Raw genomic sequence first — 23,383 nt, forward strand, 5'->3', positions numbered from 1 at the left:
TCTTCACCCTTGTAACAGTTATCTCTTATCCCATATTTCATATCTTATCTAAATGCACATCCATAAAATATTTTCTGGATTGGCATCCAGAATTATAGATCCAGTATGAAAACATTTTACAGGTCTTAGTGTATTATTTGTATTTTTCTTTTTTAAAATTTGTCAGTTTCTTTTGTATATCCAGCAAAACATCCTTTTCAAAACCATTCTCTTGGTTGGACATTGATAGAACTACATTCTGTACTTTTTGTCGTCAGATAAAATTAATTCTATATCTGTTATTTCATTTACATCTTTTAGAAATAATCCATTCATAGCTGATATCATTGCTAACTGTTGATATTGTGGTTCTAGCTACATTCTTCAAATATCCCCTTTAATATTTCTGATACTACACAGTTTTGTATCATTCTGTAAATCCCAGTGTTAACTGATATCAGGTTTGCATTTTTCTTCTGCTTTAAATCTTTAGTTCCCTCAGCACTGTTTCTAAAATAATCACTTATCTTTTCTTACAACTTATATTTGATATTATCCTTCTGTTGATGCAGCCTACCACTGCACTGGATTTCTTGGCAGCCCAGGACATTGCTGGCTCATATTTAAATGGTTGTCCACTTAGTTCCCTCTCAGTTACTGCTATTGAGCCTGATACTATACCTGTGCATTTAGTTTTTCTTGCCTAACTCTGTTAGGTAGTGCCCGGTTTTCAACTCTTGTCAAGATCCTTCTGCATCTTGAGTTTATATTCTAAAGCAGAGGTGTCAAACTCGCGTCATCACGGTGGTGCCACATGACATATCAGGACTTTTTTCCCCTTTGCTAAAGTGAACAGGGCCAGTACGTGATGCATCTGGCCTATGGGCCGTGAGTTTGACACCCCTGTTCTAAAGTTTGGATATTTTTCCCAGCTGGGGGTGGTCTGCAAATTTGATACATCATCACATCTAAATTATTTATGAAAACATTGATGAATACTGGTCCTAAGACAGAACCTTAAATTCCACTGCATGCTACATGCAGCATCCCTCCATTTAGATATAGCTCCATTGAAGATTGTTGAGCACAGTTGATCATCTAGTTGCAAATCCACCTGGTGGTGATTCTGCCTAGCCCATATTTTTCTATCTTATATAGAAATGGGCTGTGATCTACTTGGTCAAATACTTACTGAAGACTAGTAAACTATGTCCACAGTATTTCCCTGATCCACTATTTTAGATACTTTGTCAAAGAATGCAATAAGGTTTGCCTGCATGACTTGTTTTTAACAAGTCCATGTTGATTTCTAGTAAATAATTATAATAAACTCCAAAACAACTGAAGCATTACTTGAACACAATCAACATTGACAAAATCATCATCAGTCAATTGCAAAAGGCAGCTTTGCTTGGAACAGCTGATATCCTGTGACTATACCTTTAACAGTATTAAATAACAAATCTGCCTATCCCAGGTCCTCAGGAAGGACTCAATAGGTGAATAAAAATATCAAATCCCATGTAAACATTTGGCTGACTATGCAAACAACCATAATAATAATGAACCATAATTTAAATAATTGTGACAGATGTCCGAGACAAGTTCTAAAGTGCATTCTTTTCCCAATGACTTAATGACACAAGATAATGGTATCATTTTGCATAATGTTTTTGTGGACACTACTATCTTTTTGCTTGATAATTTGTTATATTGCAATTTGTAATTTTGTAATAGCAAATTAATGCAGCAAATTGTGTAATATTACATTTGTCCTATTTTGAACTTTTTGAAAAGAATTTCATATTTAAAGAAAAATCTGATGCAACACACAATTATTATGGCATGTAATGTATGAATGCTGAATAGCAATGCTATATATTGCATTATATTATCTTTCTACCAGTTGCTATTTTTGAAAGAGATCATTCACATACTGCTCTCACTTCTTTACAATTATACTTTTTCGCTTTGTTGTCTAATTCATTTCTTAACTTGGCCTGATTTCTAGAATAGGTCAAACCAAACTCAGATGGATTATTATTTGAGCAGACTGTTTCCATTCAGTGTTTTAAAGATGCTTATTACAATCTTTGGCAAATAAAAATGCCAGCTTTCATAGTGACTTTGGGGTCGTGCAGATTGAGAATATCTACTCAATATTATTAAACTTCATAAAAAATAATGGAAAATGAAAAATAGAGTTCTAGAAACATTTTAGAAATTGTGATTGGCATTTAGAAATTTATTTTTATTTGCAATTCTATGATTAATTTGCAAAACCAGGGCTGTCGTATTGGCAGCTAATTATCCCTCTGTTCTTTTCACGATCATGCGGGAAGCCATTGCCTGCAACCAGCCAGATCCTTTCTAGCCTTCCATGGTTTGGGGTCTTTGTATGGAGTTTTGTGTCTGGGTTTTCACACTCCAAATAATAACTGACACTTGCCATGGACACTTCTCTTCCCTCTTTTCTGCAGCCTTTTCACTCCAGCTTCTCCTTCCACAGCAGCAATAAACCTTTATTCTCCATTCATTTTCTTTTCCAATTTTGGGTTACTCCAGGAGTATGTCCTGCAGCTACTGAGGAGGTTGGTAGTCCCCCAGTCGATAGTTTTTAACACTTATATACCTCCCCCTACCAATGGGATTGCTCACTCAAAATCTCCCCTCCTCACTCCTGGTCAGGTCATCCATAACAGCCCAGTTATCCTTCAAGAATACATTTAAGCTGGAGGTGGGGGGGAGTGGGGGACACTACTTTTTCCTTCACTCCATGTCTGGCTCATACCAGCAAAATCCCAGTCACAACAGGCTTTAGCATCCATATGCCACAGACCTAATCTCTGATTCCTATGCCTTTACAATTGTATAATGGATACCACTAATAATCTGTGGGATACTACATTTACTAAATTTCTTCCTGTCACTCAAATCTAATGTAATTATATACTTGAGCCAAATTTTAAAAAAAGGATTCTTTACTGGTCAGAAATACTTTCCTATGAACAATTTAGTATCCCATCTTTGAAAGTTATACAATCTATCTTATAGTATCTTGAGTTGAGGGCGTGGCAACTCACAATCTAACTGGTATTCTGGACAGCAATAATTCTCATAACAGTATAAACAACAATAAATATATACCTGTTTCATTATGACATCATATTACTTATGCCTCTGTAAATTAAAAGATACCATATTTTCCAAAGTATAAGACACCTTTTTCCCTCTAAAAAGAGGGTGAAAATCTGGGTGTGTCTTATACACTGAATACAGCATTTTTGCCCTCCCGAAACCCTGCCCCCTTTGCAAAAATGGAGGTGCAGAGGGTTTGGGAGGTCTGCAAAGTGCTCCTGGAGGCTGGGGTGGGGGAAAACGAGCAAAAAATGGGCCGTTCACAAAAAACAAGGCATGCAGAGGGTTTGGGAGGCCTTTTTAAATTTTTTTAAAATCTTCAAAATCTTGGTGCACCTTAAACTCTGGTGCATCTTATACTCCAAAAAAATACAGTACGTTTCATTAATAGTTTCAATCATTAACATAGCTAGCTATTGAGCATTTTCTTTAAAGCCATTTCAAAATGTCACCAAAATATAGAATAAGGTAGTATAAATTTGATACAAACTTATTAATGGCTTTAATTCTATTGCAGTGAGTTAATGTAATAAAGTAACAGTAATGAGCAAAGGTGGCTGTACTCTAAAATGAGACTGACTTAAAATGGAATTTCTTTTTCTGAGAAAATTTGAATTTAGTCTATTTTGTGTTGCTAGCAATAGAACTACAGAGCAAGAAAGAATCTTAAAAATATTTCATTTTGATTAATGAATAGGTTAGATGTTCTAATGTTGAAATACTTTATCTATCATATAGTCCTTTTTTACCATTCAAAATTTTATTAATTTTTTTACAAAGCATAAAATACAAAAATATAAAGAGAGATGAAGGTAAAACGAGGAAAAGAGAAATGGGTAGAGTCTTTACAGTCCTGTGGAAAGATCCATATTAGGGATAGAGCAAGAACCATCTGTTGACAATTACAGATTTAAAGGAAACCATTTAACATTGTGAATCTAACTCCCTTGTCACTAACAACATCAAAGCAAACATTCCCAATAGATCATTCCCTAAGCTTTGCTTGAACAGATCCAGGGAACAGAACCCACAACTACTTGATTAATTGGATCTATTGTTAAACTGCTCTAATTTTTAGGAAATGGTGTTCTAATAATCAATCTGCCTTCCTACAATTTCCATCCATTTCTCTGTGTTTGGCACTCTTATGTAATAGTAAACAGATTTTGATCTACAGTGTCACATTCTTTCAGATAGTTGAAGAACAGGATAGCCTGAAAAAGCATCCAGAATATTACATACGGTATATCTGTCAATTAAAAGAGATTATCCCTCTTATATTTTGCACTGTGGCTCAGCGTGACATGTTCCCGGTATTTATTCTCATGCATAAATTTATACCAAAGTATCATATTATTTTGATAACAATATAGAGCAGATGTTTTCAACACACTATTATTGTAGGAAAAGGAATGACAGAATCAAAAGAGGAATCAGCCTAGCGACTCTACATAGCCACAAATGGACTAAGTTCTGAACCTCTTGAATTCTGTTGACCTTTACACAGCACTGTGAAGATTATATTGCACGGATTGATCATAAAGTTACTATTTTATCACTGTTGTAACTGAATTGTTGCTAAATAAGAACTACCTGTAATGATAGCTCTTATACTTACATTTACTTAAGACTGTAGTTCTGTATTCAGTTTCTTAGGAATATTTGTCAAATAGGACAAAAAATCATATTAAAGATCAAGTAGAATGGATGCTGCTTTTTTGAGGACTCTTTTATTTAAGAGCACATTGTATTTTTATGGCAAAGCTTTGGTTGACTGGAATGTTACACATAATTAAACAACATTTTGTATAGAAAAACAGAATATAACATATACATTCATAGGTGAGCAAGACGAACATTGTCCATATTAAAAACCTGTATTTTAGAAGATGAAATGCAATGAGAATTGTGAACCCATCATATATTTGGTATCTTAATAATTGCTTATATAATCCCATATAATAGGCACAGCAATGCAATGGCAAGCTTTATAAGCAATTACACTTTTATGAAAAATTACTGAATGAGAAGTATTTTTATTCTCATAAAGGCACTGAAACCAGGCCTCTTGCAGTATAAACGAAAATATTGCCATTCCTAAATTATAGAGTTACTGCAAAGACTGAAAATATATTAACCATTCAATAATTGAACAGGACATAAGGGAAGTCAAAAGACAACTAATATATAGATGTTGACAAACCTGAATATTTTTTTAAAGCAGAGTTCCAGTTTTGGGATGTCTGATAACGCTGATTATTATCTTTAAACATTATCCACCAATAGGCATTAATGAAAAAAAGAAAAGAATGATATGCCTATTTTCTATATGGGGTTACGCCTAGTGGTGGTAGTCTTCCGGTTTTTACCAGTTCAGGCAAACAAGTAGTGGTGGCGGCTGGAGCACGCGCACATTTGCTAACCAGTAGGGAAGCTAAGTGAATCCCAGCACTGGTTACACCCATACATTCAATGATGAAACAGTAATTTCATAGAATTGGTTTTGTTGCAATTTCTTTTCATTTGAAAATGCAACAAATGACAGCATGTACAGATATATAAAATTACAATCATGAATGTAAACAGACCAGCTGTTTCTGCTTTTATAAAGCCCCGTTCTCCTTCTATAGGACTATACTTTTAAACAGTATTCTGCAGAAACCTATGTGGCAAACATTTTTTTTTAAAAAAAAAACCTTTGGATAGTATGTAAACACAAAATAAATTCATAAATAATGCAATCAAAATTAATTCATGCCCTATACTAAAGCATAGGTTAGAATAGTCTTGCACACATTCCAGATATTGATGTAAACAAAGAATGTGGTAAATCATGTATATACTGTCCATGACTGACTCCCAAAATGTCTCATATTCAAATAGGAAAAAGTAAGAGGTACTTCTACACCAATACTGAGCAGGCCAGGTGTCATCTTAGGGCAAGATACTAATTTATGAGTGTATGACTTTTTGGAGAGTACTTCTTTAGCTATGTAATTACTACAGTGAAATCTCATTAGAAGGTACCTCGATATAATATGAAGGATGTGAGGCTTCCAGAAGCCATATTTAAATTGAAGCATGGAGAGAGATTACAGTGTAAACCTTGCACTTGACAGATGAATGACTAAACGGAATGAACCTAGATTTTGTTCCCTATACAACTACTGCTGACAGAGAAAATAATTGGCATAGAGTGCGAATGAGTTTTTAACTTAGTAGTGAGCATGCATGAATTAGAAATAAAATATTTCCTATGAAACCATTAGCTGTACTACATTAGCATTAAAATGTTTTCTTTTAAATTTGTTTTGATGGCCCTGACTTTTGTCAAGTTAGAATAAATCTTCAGTGAAGCTGATCTGTGAACCGAAACCAAATTTAACTTTTAACAATACAATTGTACAATATTATAGAGATGCTATTAGTGCTTATATGACTCAAAATATATGACACATTAGCTTTAGAGTATTAGTTTCTACAGCAGGTTGTTAAATTTTCTTTGCATTTTCCAAGTCCAAGAATCTAAAGAGTTTTCATCTGTAATTCAAACAACATGCGTGAGTACCAGAAGTAAAGTATAAATTACTAAATTCTAGTTTAGGGATCAGATTTCATAAAAGTAGCCATTAATCGGAGCCATGTTAATATTTCTTGGAAATGAAAAAAGGCCTACTGTAAACTTTAAAAAGGCCTATTGTAAATCTGTCCCCAAATAACGACCTTTTAAAAATCTTTGTCTTTTCTCCCTTTCTAGCTGTATCTGCAATACAATACTACTATGCTAGGCTGTTTTGGTTTTGCATTGTGCGCATATTTTAGACAACAAAGATGGAAATATTTTGTGCAGTTTTTACATTTAAGATATCTGTACCTTAAAATTACAAGTGTAAACTTTGTTGCTTTTTACATTTTAGAAAGGAAGTCACCTTTAACCTGAAAATATGCAACTTATGCATTCCAGAAGTTATTTTATATACAATGAAACACTCTTTGTGGCAAATGTGATTTCAAAAACTGCCTTTTTCTGTAATGGTTTGTTCATTATAGAAGAGGCAATGAAGTGTTCCTTCAAGTTTTGACTGAAGTGCTTAATTCCTTTTCAGAAAGCATTTCACTACTAACATCACACTACTATTATTTAAATCCTTTTTGTCTTCTAATGGTGCAGTCAAATATCAGGAATGGAAGAGGAAGTGGCACCTGTACAGAAACAAAATACTATTTCAGTCAAATTTTAAGATGAATCCCTAATGCCTCATTCTGAGTTCAAAATAATTTCTACAAATGAGTTCAAAAATTTCCATAATACCCAGTCCATTTGAAATTTGCACTGTACTGTAAATAATTGGATTTAAATTCAGAATGGTGCTTTAAAATATATGCTTATGTTTTGTGAACAAAACTAAATTAGAACAGCTGAAAGTTCTCTTAAGGCTTAAAACTAAGTTCCTTGCCAAACCTGATTAGATCAAGAGTTTACTCATTTTTCAATTATTTAAATGTGTACTTATTCACCTCTTTGAATTACTCTTAAAACTAAAACCTCTGGATATGTTTTTTACATCACATATCAGTTTAAAAATTGATAATCTTCCACTAAAGTTAAAATTATAGCTATGCATAACTTACAGAAATGTTTACATATTGGCTTCACATATGGCTTTTAATGTAAACTTGCAATATTTAATAGAATCCCAAGAAAGGAAAGGGGCTGGAAGCAAACTGAACAGTTCTAGCAAATGATAGGTAGTAAGAAAGTCAAGATCTTATGAGCCACAATGTCACACAAAATACTTTCAACTATAGCCGGTTAAAACAAGATCTGCAAAATATGGGGGAACACTAGCATCTGGAGCATTCAAAACAAGAAAAAGACTCGGAAAATGTGCTGAGCTTTATATTAAATATGATTATTATATAATACTTTAAAGGGCATCTCTTTTTTCAGCTTTTTCAAGTCACTGGTGCAAGCAAAAAAATGGTACAGTACTTCACTTTCATAGGTCAAACTATTTTTTCCATTTGTGTATTAATTGATTAAGCACAATTGTAAACAGATAATCCTTGCTTAGTCCTTGCTTAACAAACATTTGTTCAGTGATCATTCAAAATTACCATGCTCCTGAACAGAGACAGCTGTTGCAGTGTGTGGTCACATGATTGCAATCTAGGTGTTGACAACTTTATGACCGATTGTCAAACGCCCGCAACCATGTGATCACCATTTGCAATCTTTCCTGCTGTCTTCCCTAGAAAGTCAATGGGAAGTCATCCGGGAGGTCCCAAGGACTCCCCTCTGGTGTCTGGGGAGATGACCAATTAAAACCTTACTGATATGAGAACAGGTACACCTTTTCAAGCATTACTTACCTGAGGGGCCTCTCTCAACAGATCTCCGCACTGCAAAGTCTTCAAATGTTGTTGGTTGGATTTTAGCAGGGGTATAAGTATTCAAAGAACACTTTCTTTCTGTCATGGATTCAATAAATGATGGAGAACCTAAAAGATTAACAGGGGCAAGATAAGAAGTTCTGTAACAAAACGACATTATTATTTTTTTGAGCATCGCTAGTAAGGAGAAATTTCCTAACAGTGAAAACAATCAACCAGTGGAATGGCTTGCCTTCAGAAGTTGTCGGTGCCCCATCACTAGAGGCTTTCAAGAAGATACTGGACAGCCATTTGCCTGAAATAGACTCTCCTGCTTGAGCAGAGGGTTGGACTAGATGACCTCCAAGGTCCCTTCCAACTCTGTTGTTCTAGTCTATGTAAATCTTTAGGAAATAAAATTACTCAACCTGACTTTGGCATGCCTCTTCTCTTTCAGTCCCTTAGATCATGACACCACTGAAACGTTGGATAGATCATTTTTGGAATGGTAGTGGAAATACACTTTCTAGAATTTTCAGTCATCAGTATGAGCAGCTGGATATTGTTCACTGTTGTATATTTGGGTATAGGTTTCCTCTTTTTTAATTCATTAGATTTATCTCTTGTTATTTCATTATACATTATATATATTACCTTCTAGTGAGTTTCCATGGAATGGAATCTGGGTCTTCCACTGGTAGTCCACACCTTACCCCCTGTATATAGGTAGTCCTTGACCTATGACTATTCATTCAGTGACTGTTCAAAATTACAACCCATGCCTGAAATTACGGCTGCTACAGGGCCTCTACAGTTGTGAACAAAATTTGAGCACTTAGCAATCCACAGACCACAGGGAAGCTTGCAGAACCCTCCACCTATCTCCCCTCCCCCACCCTGTCTCATCTGATAACCACAGGCCTTGGACCTATTTCCAACCCACTAGATCCCACACTTTCCACCCCATCTCCCATCATGGATTGGTCACTCACTTTTTTTTATAGATTTCTGGCAAGCAGCCACTCTTCCACAGGACCTTTCTATACAGTGGAGATCATGTGATATTATCCCTGGAAGTGGGTGCCATTTTGGAACAGCTACAATTCATTGTGGCCACTGCCAAAATGGCAGCCACTTCCAGGCTGATGCCACATGGCTGTCAATGTGTAAAGAGGCCATGTGGCAGAACTGCTGCTTACTGAAGATCTGCCAAAAGATAAATGACTAATCTGTGATATGGTGATGAGAGTGTGACGCCCAGAAGGTCAAGAAGCAGGATCAAGGCCTGCAGGGACTCAGTGAGGTGAGAAAGCAAGTCCAAGGCCTGTAAGAACTCAGTGTGTTGATAAGCAGAGCATGGAGTGCTGCAGGAAGTGGTGAAGGCCTAGGACAGACCACATAAGAGCTGTGAAAATGCTGCAACTGGGATAGGGAGAACAGGGATCATTGTGGTCATTAAGCAAAATGATCACGTAGGAGTTCTCACTTGACAACCATCACAACTTGCAACCGTAATACGTAAGCTTCATTGCGGTCATAAGACTACCTGTATTACAATATCACATAAATTAGCACATGGATAAATTTATAAATTCTGCTGGGACTTTAGAGGCAAGGTGAAACTGATTTAAAAAGTAGTCTTGAACAAGAGAATGTTGAGAAAAGCAATTTAACTTTGGGGATCTTTAGTATTTGTAGAGATGGAAATAACCTTTGTTATTATATATTATATTGTAAACACATAAATCTGGCAATTGCATAGTATCGTTGCTAAGCAAGATTCAGTTGAGTGAATCTATCAAAATGCTAAAGCTAAGGAGAAATAAGAAATGCATGTATGTTTGGAAACTGTCATCTACTAAAGGACTGGTCACCAACAGTTTTTCAACAGGTCTTAGGATGGAATATGTACTCCACATTGTTTGGAATTAAGTATTTTTAAATCTATACAAACAAGCAAATCAATACAATTGTAAACTAGCCCCTTCTGTAATTGGAATTTTATGACCATTTATCTTAGACACTGTTTTGTACCATATTTATGTCTTAGATTCTGTTTTTCTAAATCTTAGGTATATAAAGAGATATGTAAGCAACTCAAAGTGCTAATTCTGATATTTTAATGAATTGTTTACACTTAGCAATGTTTTGCAGTTTGAAAAATAGAACATATAGTAAATAATTACGAAAGGAGGGTGTAGATGTATTTGGAAAATTTTCACACGAGGTTGAGGCTGTAATTGAGGCAAGAAATTCATCCACTTGCTTTAAAGACAAGGAGTTATGGAGAGTCTCTAGAGGACAAATTGAAGGCACCATGGAATATAATTCAAAGCCTAAAAAAGAAAGAAAAAACCCACAGATATTCACCATAAAATCCCAGAAGCACTGAATTATTTTTTGGAGAGCAAAGTGATCTACAGAACTTTAAAGCTACAATAGGAAAAAAAAACAATCGTAGGCTACATGTAATGAAATACTTTTTAACACAGCAAATTTCTGATTTTGACAAATCTTTGTTCTGATCAAAAGTAGTTCCAAAATTTTGCCTGATTCTACAATGTAAATTTTGAGAGATACTGCATGTCAAACATGAGAATAAAGAATGGTCAAAAATCACTCTGACTCTCACTCAAATATGTAAATACATATGCACTGAATATAAATACACTGACCACTTCACAAACTCAAGTAATATTTAGATCAAAGGATTCAGAGGTTATTTCACATGAAGCTCATAATTCTATATAAATGTAATAGAACATGCATTTTTAAACTAGGCAGCAATTTAACCATCACTTACATAGCTGTAGTTACAGTCACATATATATGCATTTTAGCAGAAGCCCTATTTAAGAATTAGTTAAGTTAATGTTGCAATATATCGGAAGACTATTTCTATAACCAATGAAACTGTGTTTCCCACCCAAATAGGAAAATAAATTATACAATTCTGAGTTAAAATTTAAGAAAGGTCCTTTCATAAAACACCAACATGCAAGATTTAACATATATTAAATAATACCGTCCTCATTAATTATACAAAAAATATTTTAGACAAAACTAGAGGTATTCTAGTATTTAATGAGTAAGAAAACTTAACTAAACAAATATTTGATTGTGTGGATATGTATACATACAGACATATATGAGAGATTTGAAGGAGTTTCATGAATTGATTGTGACAGTGCCCCACAAAATGATGTCCATATATTAACATTGTTTAAAGAACGAAACTGTATTTCATTCAATTTAGATTGCCAAATAATTTTTAAGGCATTTATTTCAAAAACAGGATTGCAACTGAAGTAGTTGTTCAAGGACACATTTAAAATGTAATATTAATGTTAACTCATAATCTCTCAATGATTTCAATACCATTTTTGCCTCTGTTTTTTAAACCTATAATATTTCATATGTAAAGTAATATTTATTAAGGATATTTGGGTATTTGGTTTAATTGTAGCAATTAAGTTTCTATGTATAATTCAAATTAATTGTATTTAATACTTGGCAAAATAAACTACAACAGTATACATGCAGGCAAGCGCAAACCCTTTCTTTGCATTACAGTAAATTCCACAAGAACTGCAGCTTTTCTTTTACCAGACAAAAATCTATAAGCACAAGTAACTCCAGGATTACAAGAAGGAATTTTATAGCAAACTATTTTTTTTGTCTTAAAGAGCTCATGCCTATCATCCAAATGTTTAAGATATCAGTACCTTGAAAGAAAATGTATAGGAAAATTTTATTATAATTAGTATCTCTCCTTGGCTCTACAATGGGAACTAAGTAGTCACACATATACTCAACCTTCAGCATTTCTATTATCTAATTATCAAATGCTTTTTAGATATTTCCTAAGAGGCTGTTTCTGTGAAAAAAAAACTTTCCTTCTTAAGTTAATGTCTTTAAAACAAGCCCAGCTTTAATTAAACAATAGTTCTAGGGTAATTTTTATTGCAATATGTATCTGTATCTTAACATGGAAGACAATGAAAGGGTTAGCGCAGCAACAGAAAGCCACCCTGTCATCTTACATTTGAAAGCTATAAAGACATACCACTGGAGCCTAGAAATTCCTCAGAGGAAACCGACCAGCACCTATAGAGGTCTGGATGCTCTGCATAGAGGCCCAGAAAATAAGGTAAAGCACTGTCAGTAGGTACTGATTTCACCATATTTCTTGTACTCAAGATGAGAAAAGGGGAAAGACTGAAAAAAAGGTTAGGGTTACCAAAGTCGAGTGAGAGAGAGAGGCTCCAATGAAAAGGTGAGGAAAAGACAATAAACCACGCCTCTGTCCCTAAGAGTCACTACCAATGAATCGGAGAGTGTCTTTAAAGTTCAAATAAATACCTAAAGCATGCAATAAATTATTAAAGATACTAAGAAACATATTAAATAGATCAGAGAAAGCTCTGTAATGTAGTTGTGCATAATATACAAAGTATATTAGGAACATAATTTAGATGGAATGCATTTAGCTATTAAACAGAATGTTCTTAATTATGCAAATATGTAATAGTTAACATTAAAAATCCAACTTTGTTGCTTTGCATGATCGCACTAAGCTTCTTTCTCTTTTTAGATAGTTTAATTTTAAGAGTTCAAACATGTTTTTAAATTTCTAAATTCATACAATATTTATAATATATAGAAATTGTCTTTATAAATATTTTTCATAATTAAAGGAAATCTGTTATAGGTAGTCCTTGCTTTTTGACTGCTGTTTAACAACCATTTGAAGTTATGATGGACTCAAAAAGTTACAACTGTCCTCAAGTTACTATTGCTGCACACTCTGTGGTTACATGATCAGTTCAGGTGCTTGACAATTTACAACCTGGTACACTATTCTGGGGTCACATGATCATATTTTACCATTTATTTATTTTTTTGCCATTTTCTGGCAAAAACCAACCATTGGATAAGCTTGGAGTTACAAACATGTGATTTGCTTAACCACCATTTAATTTGTTTAGCAGCCACAGTGACTCACTTATCAATCATTGTAAAAACAGTCATAAAATCAAGTAGTCACATGGTGATTCAACTTATGACCACAACGACCTGTGACCAGAATTCCGGCCACAACTGGATCATAAATACTTGCATTTTTAGATTGTTTCTAGTAATCAAATGTATCAAGGAGTTAACTATAGTTCTGTAACTTCAGTAAGAGCCCACATTTCTTTTTACTTTTTGATGTTTCTTACTTAATAGTACTGGAAAGCTTTGAATTAAGGATTGAGGGCAATATTATTATTATGGGGCAGTTAGTTCAGTTTCTGTAATAAAAGGATTGACCCTGGCAAAGTTTGTGCAAATTGTTTCATATGGGAACAGAAAAAGGATATGTTTCCACATCTAATTTTAACAACAAAACCAGTTTTTAATTCGTTCAGTCTTCAAGGGAATGCAGCTATATATTGATTAATATATATTGATTAAATAAAACCTGTTCCATCATAATGGGAAAAAGACTGAAATAAGGGAAACAACTTTGTTATTGTTAGTATAGTGTACCACTTTAACTTTTATTTTAATGCAATGCAGTTTGAAGAAAGATTATTGATCTTTTAAATGACAATTTAAATTAACAGACTGCTCTTATCAATAGCTATTAATGAAATTAAATAAACAGTAGCCCAAGTTTAAAGGCAGTGTAGTTTGGGATGCTTGAGACAAAAAGAAGTAGAAATACCTTTTCTTTTTTGCCTTCTGCAATTCCCAACACCATTTGATGGTTGCTATTGGAAACAAAATGCTTAAGAAAATGCACTTTGACCTGATTTAGCAAGACATTTTTTTATGCTGTGGTACAAAGGTTCATGAAAATATCTAATGCAGCAAGAAGGCAAAGAATATTATGAAGAGAGTCCAAGGAGCTTTAAGATCAGAATTTTTTTAAAAAAAAAACATGTATTAAGATATATTCATTGTGTCAGTCATTTGGATGAATATGTATAATTAGATTTGAATTATTTTTTCATATTATTTCCCCAAAAGATTTGATGTGTGAATTAAAAAAATAAAATTAATATATGAAAAGGGATTAATCAATTGCCATACCTAATAATTGGACAAATGTCTATGTGCTTAAGATGGAATGTAGAAAGATAGTGGGATAATAATATCCATCCCATTTTTGAGGGGGATGAAGCAAGGGAATATTTTTTTTTAAATAAAAGCAAAACATACCATTGGTTGGGTGTCGAGCAAATGTGATAGAAAATCTTTTAACAGCAGAACCACGTGTGGTGTCTGAGAAAGAGAAAAACAGGTACCTGAAATTCAAACCAGCTACCAGAAGAGGGACATTTCAAGAAAAGACAGGAAGGTGGGAAGAAGGGAAATTAAAAAAAAGATTAGAATTAAGTGGCATGCAAAAGATATTTGAAAAAGTGCACAGGCCAAATAAATTTAAAAATAACCTTTGCTTGATATTAACTTGGATTTTAATGGAGTGCATGGACTTAAAGGAGTAACTACAAGTTTGATACACAAAATGATGCGTGATTGGCATTTAATGTTCAGGTAGTGACAGCAGAAAAAAGGTGTATGTGTTTTTTATTCTCAAAACATATTAGAAAATATTGCAATATCATTCAAAATTTGGTGCTATCATTAAATCATAAAGTATGATTTTATAATATATATAATTGTTTTATTCCTGATCAATTTCAAAAATTTCCAAAATATATTTTTCAAAACATTTTTGGTGATACTTCGAAACTTTAATATTTTGTACAGATTATATTTCTTAAAGCTTTTCTTCAGAAGATGATATATTACAGAAGAACTGAAGAAACATTAACCTCAACCTAATGCTGAAAAGGTAGGCAGTGAGAGTCACTGCATTTAATAGTGACAAATAATAACCTAGCCTTCTTCTCAGTCAAAAGATTTAGGCCTTTTTAAAAAGTGTTTCTCAGTGTGCAAGATAGTGGGCATGTATAAATGTAAATGCATGTGCGAAAGTGTGCACATACCATCTATGCAGGCAGAAGTAGTCAGCTTTTTACGATGAGTACGAGCATAATCCTGTAGATTGGGTGCACTTGAAGACCCCCCGAGCACTGAGGTGCTAAACAGGCTCGCACAGTGAGACCCTGATGGGAGTTAGAGAAAATACATACAAAAACCAGGTGTTCTTCTATTCACATTGGGATGCATGCAGCATGCAAGCATTTTGCTCTTACCACGCAAAAGGCACCTTGTGGCATTGCCTTGGATAGATTTGCATTATGCTTGTAGCATCTTAGTGATATTTACAGTAATTTCCTATAAAAATTTGTGTTTATAAAGTTTTTACCAAAGATAAGGCTGTCCTTAAATGAAGGATAAACAAACTTGGCAAAGGAAAAAGATGGCAGTATAAAATCAAAAAGACTGGAATTATAAAGGTTAGATTTCGGAAACTGTACTTAAACTGAAAAAAAAAATGAAGACAGAATTCTAGATTCAGCAGAACTGAACACATGTTCATATGCAAATTTTCCTGGAGTTTTTAAGCAGTTCTCAAACAATCTGCTTGTGGCTTACATCCATTTGGGTCTTTGGTAGATGGATCCCATGAAATATTCCTGGTAGCTTAAGTTCACTCTACTTGTATTAAAATATATTAATTTCAAATTAATATTGAAATTGTATAAACAACTGTGTTTTTGCTAATAATTAAAAAATCTTACTTACAAAAAGTAATATTAATATATATTTACAAGTTTATTTTTCAGTGGCATATTTATCACTATCTAATTCACATTTAAAAGTTACAAAAGTGGCTAATGTAGCTTTATTTTTTCAACTATTGATAAAATGTGTTTCTCAATGGAACTTGTAATAGGAGAAATTTCCTATTTAAAAACTGATCTATATTATTTTAACCATGTGCCCCTAACAGCAATGAGTAGCAGTAGCTACCGTGTTTCCCCGAAAATACAACATGTCCTGATAATAAGGCCATGCCACATTTTTCTGATGGGCAAAAATATAAGCCCTCCCCCGCAAATAAGCCCCCTGGACAATCCCCCACCTCCAGCCAGGCAAAGCGTCGCTTACCAATCTAGCGGTGTCCTGAACGTGCCAAGCCACAGGAACCGGGGGGGGGGGGAGGCAAAAGTGATCGCGTTGCTTGGTGCCTTCGGGATACCGCTAGGTTGGTGAGCAGCATTGTGCCCAGTTGAAGAGGAGGGTTGCCGGGTGGCTACTCTCTTGCGAGGGGGCTCCCAAAGAGCCAGGCACAGACTCATGGGCAAATGGCTGTGTTGCACTGTTGCAGCAGCACAACACAACAGCCATGAAGCGATCATGCTCACGAGCAGCCACCCGGCAAACCCCCTTTCCAGCCGGGCACAGGGCCATTCACTGACCTAGGGATATCACCAAGCCGCGTGAGGTGTCCTGGCTCTGCAGGGAGAGCTGGGCCAGGGCATTGTGAGGCTGGGAGGCACGTGAGCAAGAGCGGATTTGTCACTCGGACAACCCCTTTCCAGCTGTGCAGAGCGCCATTCACTGGCATTTCAAAGGCGCCAAGCCACGGGAGCTGGGCGGCGTCGAACAGGCGCTCACGCGGCTTGGCAATACCCCTAGGTCACTGAATAGTGCTGTGCCTGGCTGGAAAGGGGGTTTGCCGGGTGGCTGCTTGTGAACATGGTCACTTCATGGCTGTTGTGTTGCACTGCTGCGATAGTGCAACACAGCCATTCGCCCATGAGGCTGTGCCCGGCTCTTTGGGAGCCCTCTCGCAAGAGCACAGCTGCCCAGCAACCCCAAAACAATAAACACTCCCCTCATAATAAGGCCCAAGCCATATTTTGTGAGTAAAAAGAAAACACAGTATTAATGACCTAACAAAAAGCAAAACATTACTAGCACCTCTGATGATGAAACTCATCCAATGTTGAGTGCCACAGCTATAGCAAAACTTTTTGAAGCAAAGTTATACCTTTACTTATAGACATAAGTAGATCAGGCTCTTTTCCCACTGATAATGTGATATAGCATATAGATGAAGATTGAAAATTAGAAAAAGTAAATTACAAAAACCAAGAGCACCTGTTGTATATGCATTTTTCTAAGGAAACTTCTGATATGATTAATACCAATTAAAGGCTGTATTGAAGGAGTACAGAATTTAGCAGAGAAATACATAATTTTTTTATCAGGTTACATGTCAAGTTATTTGACAATATTTATAATTTTGTATGTTCTGAAAGTGTTATACAAACTGGATCATCTATATCTAACAACACAAATCACTAACAATGTACTATTGACAAATTAGGTTGCAGAAAGTGAATGCTGAGCCTGAAAACCCTCTACATTTGCTGTGTTAGAAGACCAGCTCCACTGAGCTGGTTCTTATTTCCATTCAAAAGAGTGCATAAAAAGAGTTTTAGCCTTGAAAACCGGTAACTTGCGATGACTTTTTCCTCTCTTCCTTCAACAACCCTTTTTGGCTTTGTGAAACCTTTTATTATAAATATGTAAAGCACAAATGTTTTTTGGGGGGGGGGTTCTGATTTTATTGCAACCCACCCTGGAAAACATTTTAGATGAAGAAGGCGGCAATAATGCTTTCAATAATGTTGATAAATACAGTAAAGTATTTTAATAAAGAATCCTTTTGCAGTACTATTTAGAAAACAATATTTGGACTAAAATAAAATGTGCTATAAGAGTAGTTATAATAGCTATTTATATTTATACACTGAAAGCTGTAGTTGATGGAATTTGGGGTAGTGCAAAGAACTTTTACTATTGTTTTAAAAGAAAAGTGAAGATAGCAAATAAGAAAAATAAAAGGAATGGCTTGATTTTCAAGAGCATCTTAACTGATACAAAGGAATATCAACCTAGTAATCTTAGTTTGGTTTTAGTATTGATCCAATATTCAGTTGGTATTAAAATTACTGTGATGCCAAATTGCAAACCTATAAAGTTATCAGAACAAAATTAAAAACAGGATGCTTCCATTTCAAAGAATCAGGATTTTATTAGATATACATACCTATAGTACTGGTCTTTTGTTCCACAATTGTTCTTGGAGGTCGAAAGAGAGTATTATTTTCTGTTGGTGCCTGGACATAAGAGAGAGATAAATAAGGAAAGCAGTCTAATGGGTTGGTTGAATCCATTAAACTTGAAACAGCCGCCTGCTAAGACAGACAAGTATTAAAAAGCCATACAATGGGTTAGTAGAAGTATCAACATAATATGAAAGATCATGCAATTATTGCTGAAGGCGTTCCATTTCACTCATGAGATCCTTGCAATGAAGTGGTGCAAGCAGGCATTCATGATAAAACAGAACAGACACCAAGAAAATTATGAAACACAGATAATTGTATCGTTTTAGTTTAGTTTACCAAATGAATACTCCTAAACTGCGCCTGTATTGGAAGGGGAAAAAAAGAGGAAATACAGACAGGCTGATGAAGTCACCATACAATCACTGAACCATACGCAGCCCCTACCAGAATGAATTTCTGATGTTCAAAATTAACACTTATTCTCACTTATCAAAAATATTTTAAAAAGTCAAGAACAAACAGAAACAATGTAGTTTCTAAAGAAAAGTTTTCACAACAGAACACCATCCATTGTTTAGTATAAACCATACAACTGCTTTAGCCTTTTGAGTAACATATTTAACTAAATATACGATGTTATATTCATTTTCCCATTTCAGCATGTTTTACATGACAATGGGTGAAGTACTGTGGGAAGAATGAGGAGGAGGGGAAGAAAAAAAAGTACATCCAGCTAAGGTGTGGAGAAAATAATGATTAGTATTAATGATTTTTTCCTGCACAGTTAATGGCAACTGAAAGTATTATCTATTTCTAACCCCAAATATAATCCAATTATTTCCAATGTCAGCAAAAAAAAATTAATAATCATTCAGATTTGCCTGCCACCAAATTAGATGCTACTGCTTTTATTTCTTTAGGGGAAAAAAGCCTTGAATGACAGCTAAGCCAGAGCTTAGGCCTGTTTCATTAGGCTACAACCCATAATAATCCATATAGTGTTGGAAGCAACCAATTCTATAACCAAATACATTCAGTGAAAATTGTGTAGGAAAAAAAAACAAACAAAATTAAAACATGCACTTGCTTTTTTCCCCCCAGGCATTTTTGGAAGTAATTATTATTTTTAAAATCATATTTTAATGACAGGTGAAGTAATTTACTTTGAACAAAATCCAGAACAAGGGATTAGATGTCCTTAAAGACAATTGGTTCCTGCTTGGAATGCACAGTAACGTTTAATGAAGTAAAGTTTAAAAACCTGTTGCCATGAGCCAAAAATACTGGATGTGAAAGCCAATGATTTAGGGGAGACAGGGGAAGAAGTGATTTGTTCCCCTGATCTGCGTCTTCGACGCCCAGTACCCACACCACTGGTATAATGCAGCCACTCTGGGCTAGACACACTCAGGGGGCTCTCTTCCTGGAAATGAGAAAGGGGGCAAAAAAACAGCAAAGCATGCAACGTTAGAGTCAGAGCTAAATGGTAAGAAAATAAAATATAGTTGCACTCTTTTCTAGATAGCTCGATTCTAACCAAACAAAACCCACCAGCAACTGCAACTATTCAGCTACTGGTTTTGCTACAGGTACAGTACGTCAGCAATATTAATGGTGATTTTTAAATTCTACAACGGAAATGAGTAAAATTGTGTGTGTATGTGTGTGTGTATTTCAGAGACACAAATGTATTGCTTGTAAACATACATACAAACACATACATACATACACTTTTGCTGCATCTTGTATCATTAATGCAGTATTCTTATGAAATAAAATTAAAAATTCTTTGGAAATTATATAGCTGAACTTTGATAGCAGTAGCAGGTAATTTCTTAATGCTGAAGATATATTTCACGAACTTTTCCTAATGTCAGTGAAATTTAGCCACACGGATTGTCAGGTTAAGCCTCATTCTTCCTTTTAGTTCTAAGTGTACATAAGTGAACCAAACCAGCCACCAGTTAAAAAAAAAATCCACATCAACAATGCTCAATATACACAAATCTCAATACAGTACTGAAAGATATTAACTTTCTTAACACCAAGACAAAGTTCAGAAGGAATATATTTTTTAAAAAAATAACAATTTTTGTTTATAAATGACAAAATTACAGATAATATATGTTGACACAAACTGACAGTAATTTAATATAAGCATCTATAGAGAGAGTAAAAATCTTTTTATCAAAAAAAAATTCGTAACCAAAATCTTTTATTTTAAATGAGTTTTCAATATTTTTCTTTGAGATAAAAATAATTTGACAATGTTCCTTTAAATATATACAAATAATGGCTTCAAATGAAATGTAATATAGTATAACAGTATTTTCAAGCTTCCCATATTTAAATTTCAAATAACTATGTTCAGTAAATTAAGATTTTAACTGGTATAGAACTAATAGAACTCACATGTATAAATCAAAAGCTAGAGAGGATAGGTATAATACTGTTATAGCAGATCTTTTTGAATCCTGAAAGAAAGCATGTTTCAAAAATATTCATATGTCATTAAAAATTATACGCTGTTGAAATTTAATAAAAGTATTTATGCTATTATAGTAATACATGTTTCCATTATTGTAAGTGACAAACGTTACGGAAATATAGTAAAGCAAAGACAGATTACAGAATTTGCTTTCAACAGACCAGCTAATTCAGAAGCGTCGTGTCAAAAGAATTCAGTGCAAATGCTAGATGATGAAAGATGGGAGGGCTCAAAATAACAAGACATACATTATATACAGCAATTGTTGGGAAACAGAAGTTTATGTAAAAAGATTTCACACTAAGTGATCTGTGAATTCTGATTCCCTGGAGCCAACACTGAATTGTTAATTGACGGAAGGAAGAAACCCTACAATAAGGATTTGGAGACGTCTGCAGCAATAGTTACTGGCTTTAAAATGGATGTGTGCAAAGCACGTTAAAAGAAGGCAGGGCTTTCATTTTGAAGCCAGTCACTGTCACCATGGATCCCAAGGAAGGTAGCTTACCTGACTACCAAAGACAGGATAGTTTAACAATAAGTGCAAAGAGGAACATCAATTCTTCATATTTTTGTTACATTTAAGTATCATTTAAGCAACTATATCTCTGCCAAACTTGAGATATATATATATATATATATATATATATATATATATATATATATATATATATATATATATATATATATATATATATATATATATATATATATATATATATATAAACACTGAGAGCAATGTTAAGATCTATAGGAGACAAAGGAAGATTTTCTATAGTTCAAGTAATGCCAAAAGAAATACCCGTGGATAATTTGGAATGCTAAACACTTCTGCTGTAGAGTACAAAGCAGAAGCAAAGAGATTTGCTGTCAAACCACTATTTCCAGATCATCTAATGCAGTGGTTCACAACCTTTTTTTGGCCATGCCCCACCTAAGCATCTCTAAAATCCTACCCCCCCCCCCTGCCCCGGGATATATTATTCTTTCTTTATTCAAAAAGTGAGCTCTACTCACATGGAGGAAGCCTAAAAGGCCATTAACTTGGTTTAAACAAGGTTCAAATTTCCCCCATTAAAAGTCAAATTGCTCCCCTGTGGGGCATCAGCCCCACGTCCAGAACCCCTGATCTAATGCCTTAGTTTTTCATAGATAAACAATGCTAATTACTTTTAGCTGTTTGGGGGTTTTTTCCTCTTGAAGTCAGTTTTTGACCACTTGCAACTACCTAGTCTGGTCCCTGCAGTTTTCTTGGCAAGATTTTTCAGAAGTGGTTCGCTAATGCCTGTTTCCATGGGCTGAGAGAGAAGGACTGGCCTAGGTCAGCCAGCTGGCTTTGGGCCTAAAGTGGAAGTAGAATTCATAAACTCTGGCTTTCTAGCCTGATGCCTTAACCATTGCACCAAACACAGCATTCCTACTGAAACCACTTAAAAATATTAAAATTCAGTTATATAAAGTTGCCAAATGTTTTGGAATTATTGTTGTACTAGTATTACTCCTTCCTTAGAATAAAATGTAAAATATATGGGGTATCTTGTTCTTTAAGTCTTTTTCTTCTGTCACTGAAATATTAATTATAGCAAATCTTTCTTCCTGAGTCAGACCACCTCATGTTGCGATTTTTGCTAATCCACATTCCAAATGTCTAGAAGCATCTCAATTTTTTATTGCATATAGAATCAGGATTTGGTTCTCTATAGGTTCTATAGAGAATAGAAATATATATAGAACATATACAGTTCTATAAATTATGGCTGAAATGTATTTTCATTTGTGGCTTGCTTGTCTCTCTGATTTGCTGGATACATTTCTGTCGAAGAAACTGAGATAGGTATATATTTGGCAATGATTACCAGAAAAAAAAATAGAACATCATCCAAAAACTATGATAGTAGTCTGTTGGGAAGAACTTTCAGTCTATTAATACTGCATTTCTCACTAGAGAGTACTTAATTTGGCCAGATAAAATGCTGTGCCATCTCTATTTGATATGTTACACATTGTAGTTCAAAGATTCTCAGCAGGTGTCATTAAAACATCCAAGCTACAAAAATAAATTAAGCAATTGTAAATAATCTTGTTTAAACCCCAAAAATAAAAATAGTACAAATAATCAAACAAGCAACCAAGAAAGGTGACATCATCTCAACATAAAAGACTTCTGAATTAATTTTTAAAAACCTAATTAGGGACAGAAATTGAAAAGGAGCATAACCTTCCTGTGGAAGAGTATTCATGCCATACCTGGTGAAGAAAATTGAACAAGTTATGCATGTATTGCAGTGTCTCCCATTTTATACAGTCAGAAACACTGGTGTAATATTCCCACTTTATCTAATGGTTCTAATAGGGCTCATGGCTG

The 23,383-nt window shown here is 34.5% G+C and overlaps 1 protein-coding gene across 11 annotated transcripts in view; it reads right to left on the minus strand.

The window, feature by feature from the left end:
- Positions 1-4,825: 4,825 nt before the first annotated feature.
- PPIP5K2 (diphosphoinositol pentakisphosphate kinase 2) overlaps positions 4,826-23,383 on the minus strand; it is a 54,952-nt gene continuing 36,394 nt past the window's right edge. For 3 of the 11 annotated variants that reach the window (XM_032212544.1, XM_032212542.1, XM_032212543.1), the window contains exons 25-31: positions 19,792-19,953; positions 18,509-18,578; positions 15,489-15,608; positions 14,698-14,760; positions 10,677-10,826; positions 8,491-8,619; positions 4,826-7,320 (exon numbers count right to left, since the gene is read on the minus strand). In XM_032212544.1, coding sequence (XP_032068435.1) covers positions 7,289-7,320; positions 8,491-8,619; positions 10,677-10,826; positions 14,698-14,760; positions 15,489-15,608; positions 18,509-18,578; positions 19,792-19,953 — 726 coding nt within the window. In that variant the 3' untranslated portion in view covers positions 4,826-7,288. Of the gene's footprint in view, positions 7,321-8,490; positions 8,620-10,676; positions 10,827-12,556; positions 12,617-14,697; positions 14,761-15,488; positions 15,609-18,508; positions 18,579-19,791; positions 19,954-23,383 lie in introns of all 11 variants that reach the window. The other 8 variants (XM_032212553.1, XM_032212547.1, XM_032212546.1 and 5 more) reach the window with 8 other exon arrangements.

This window comes from Thamnophis elegans, chromosome 3 (genome assembly GCF_009769535.1).
Source record: "Thamnophis elegans isolate rThaEle1 chromosome 3, rThaEle1.pri, whole genome shotgun sequence".
Taxonomy (NCBI): Eukaryota; Metazoa; Chordata; class Lepidosauria; order Squamata; family Colubridae; genus Thamnophis; species Thamnophis elegans.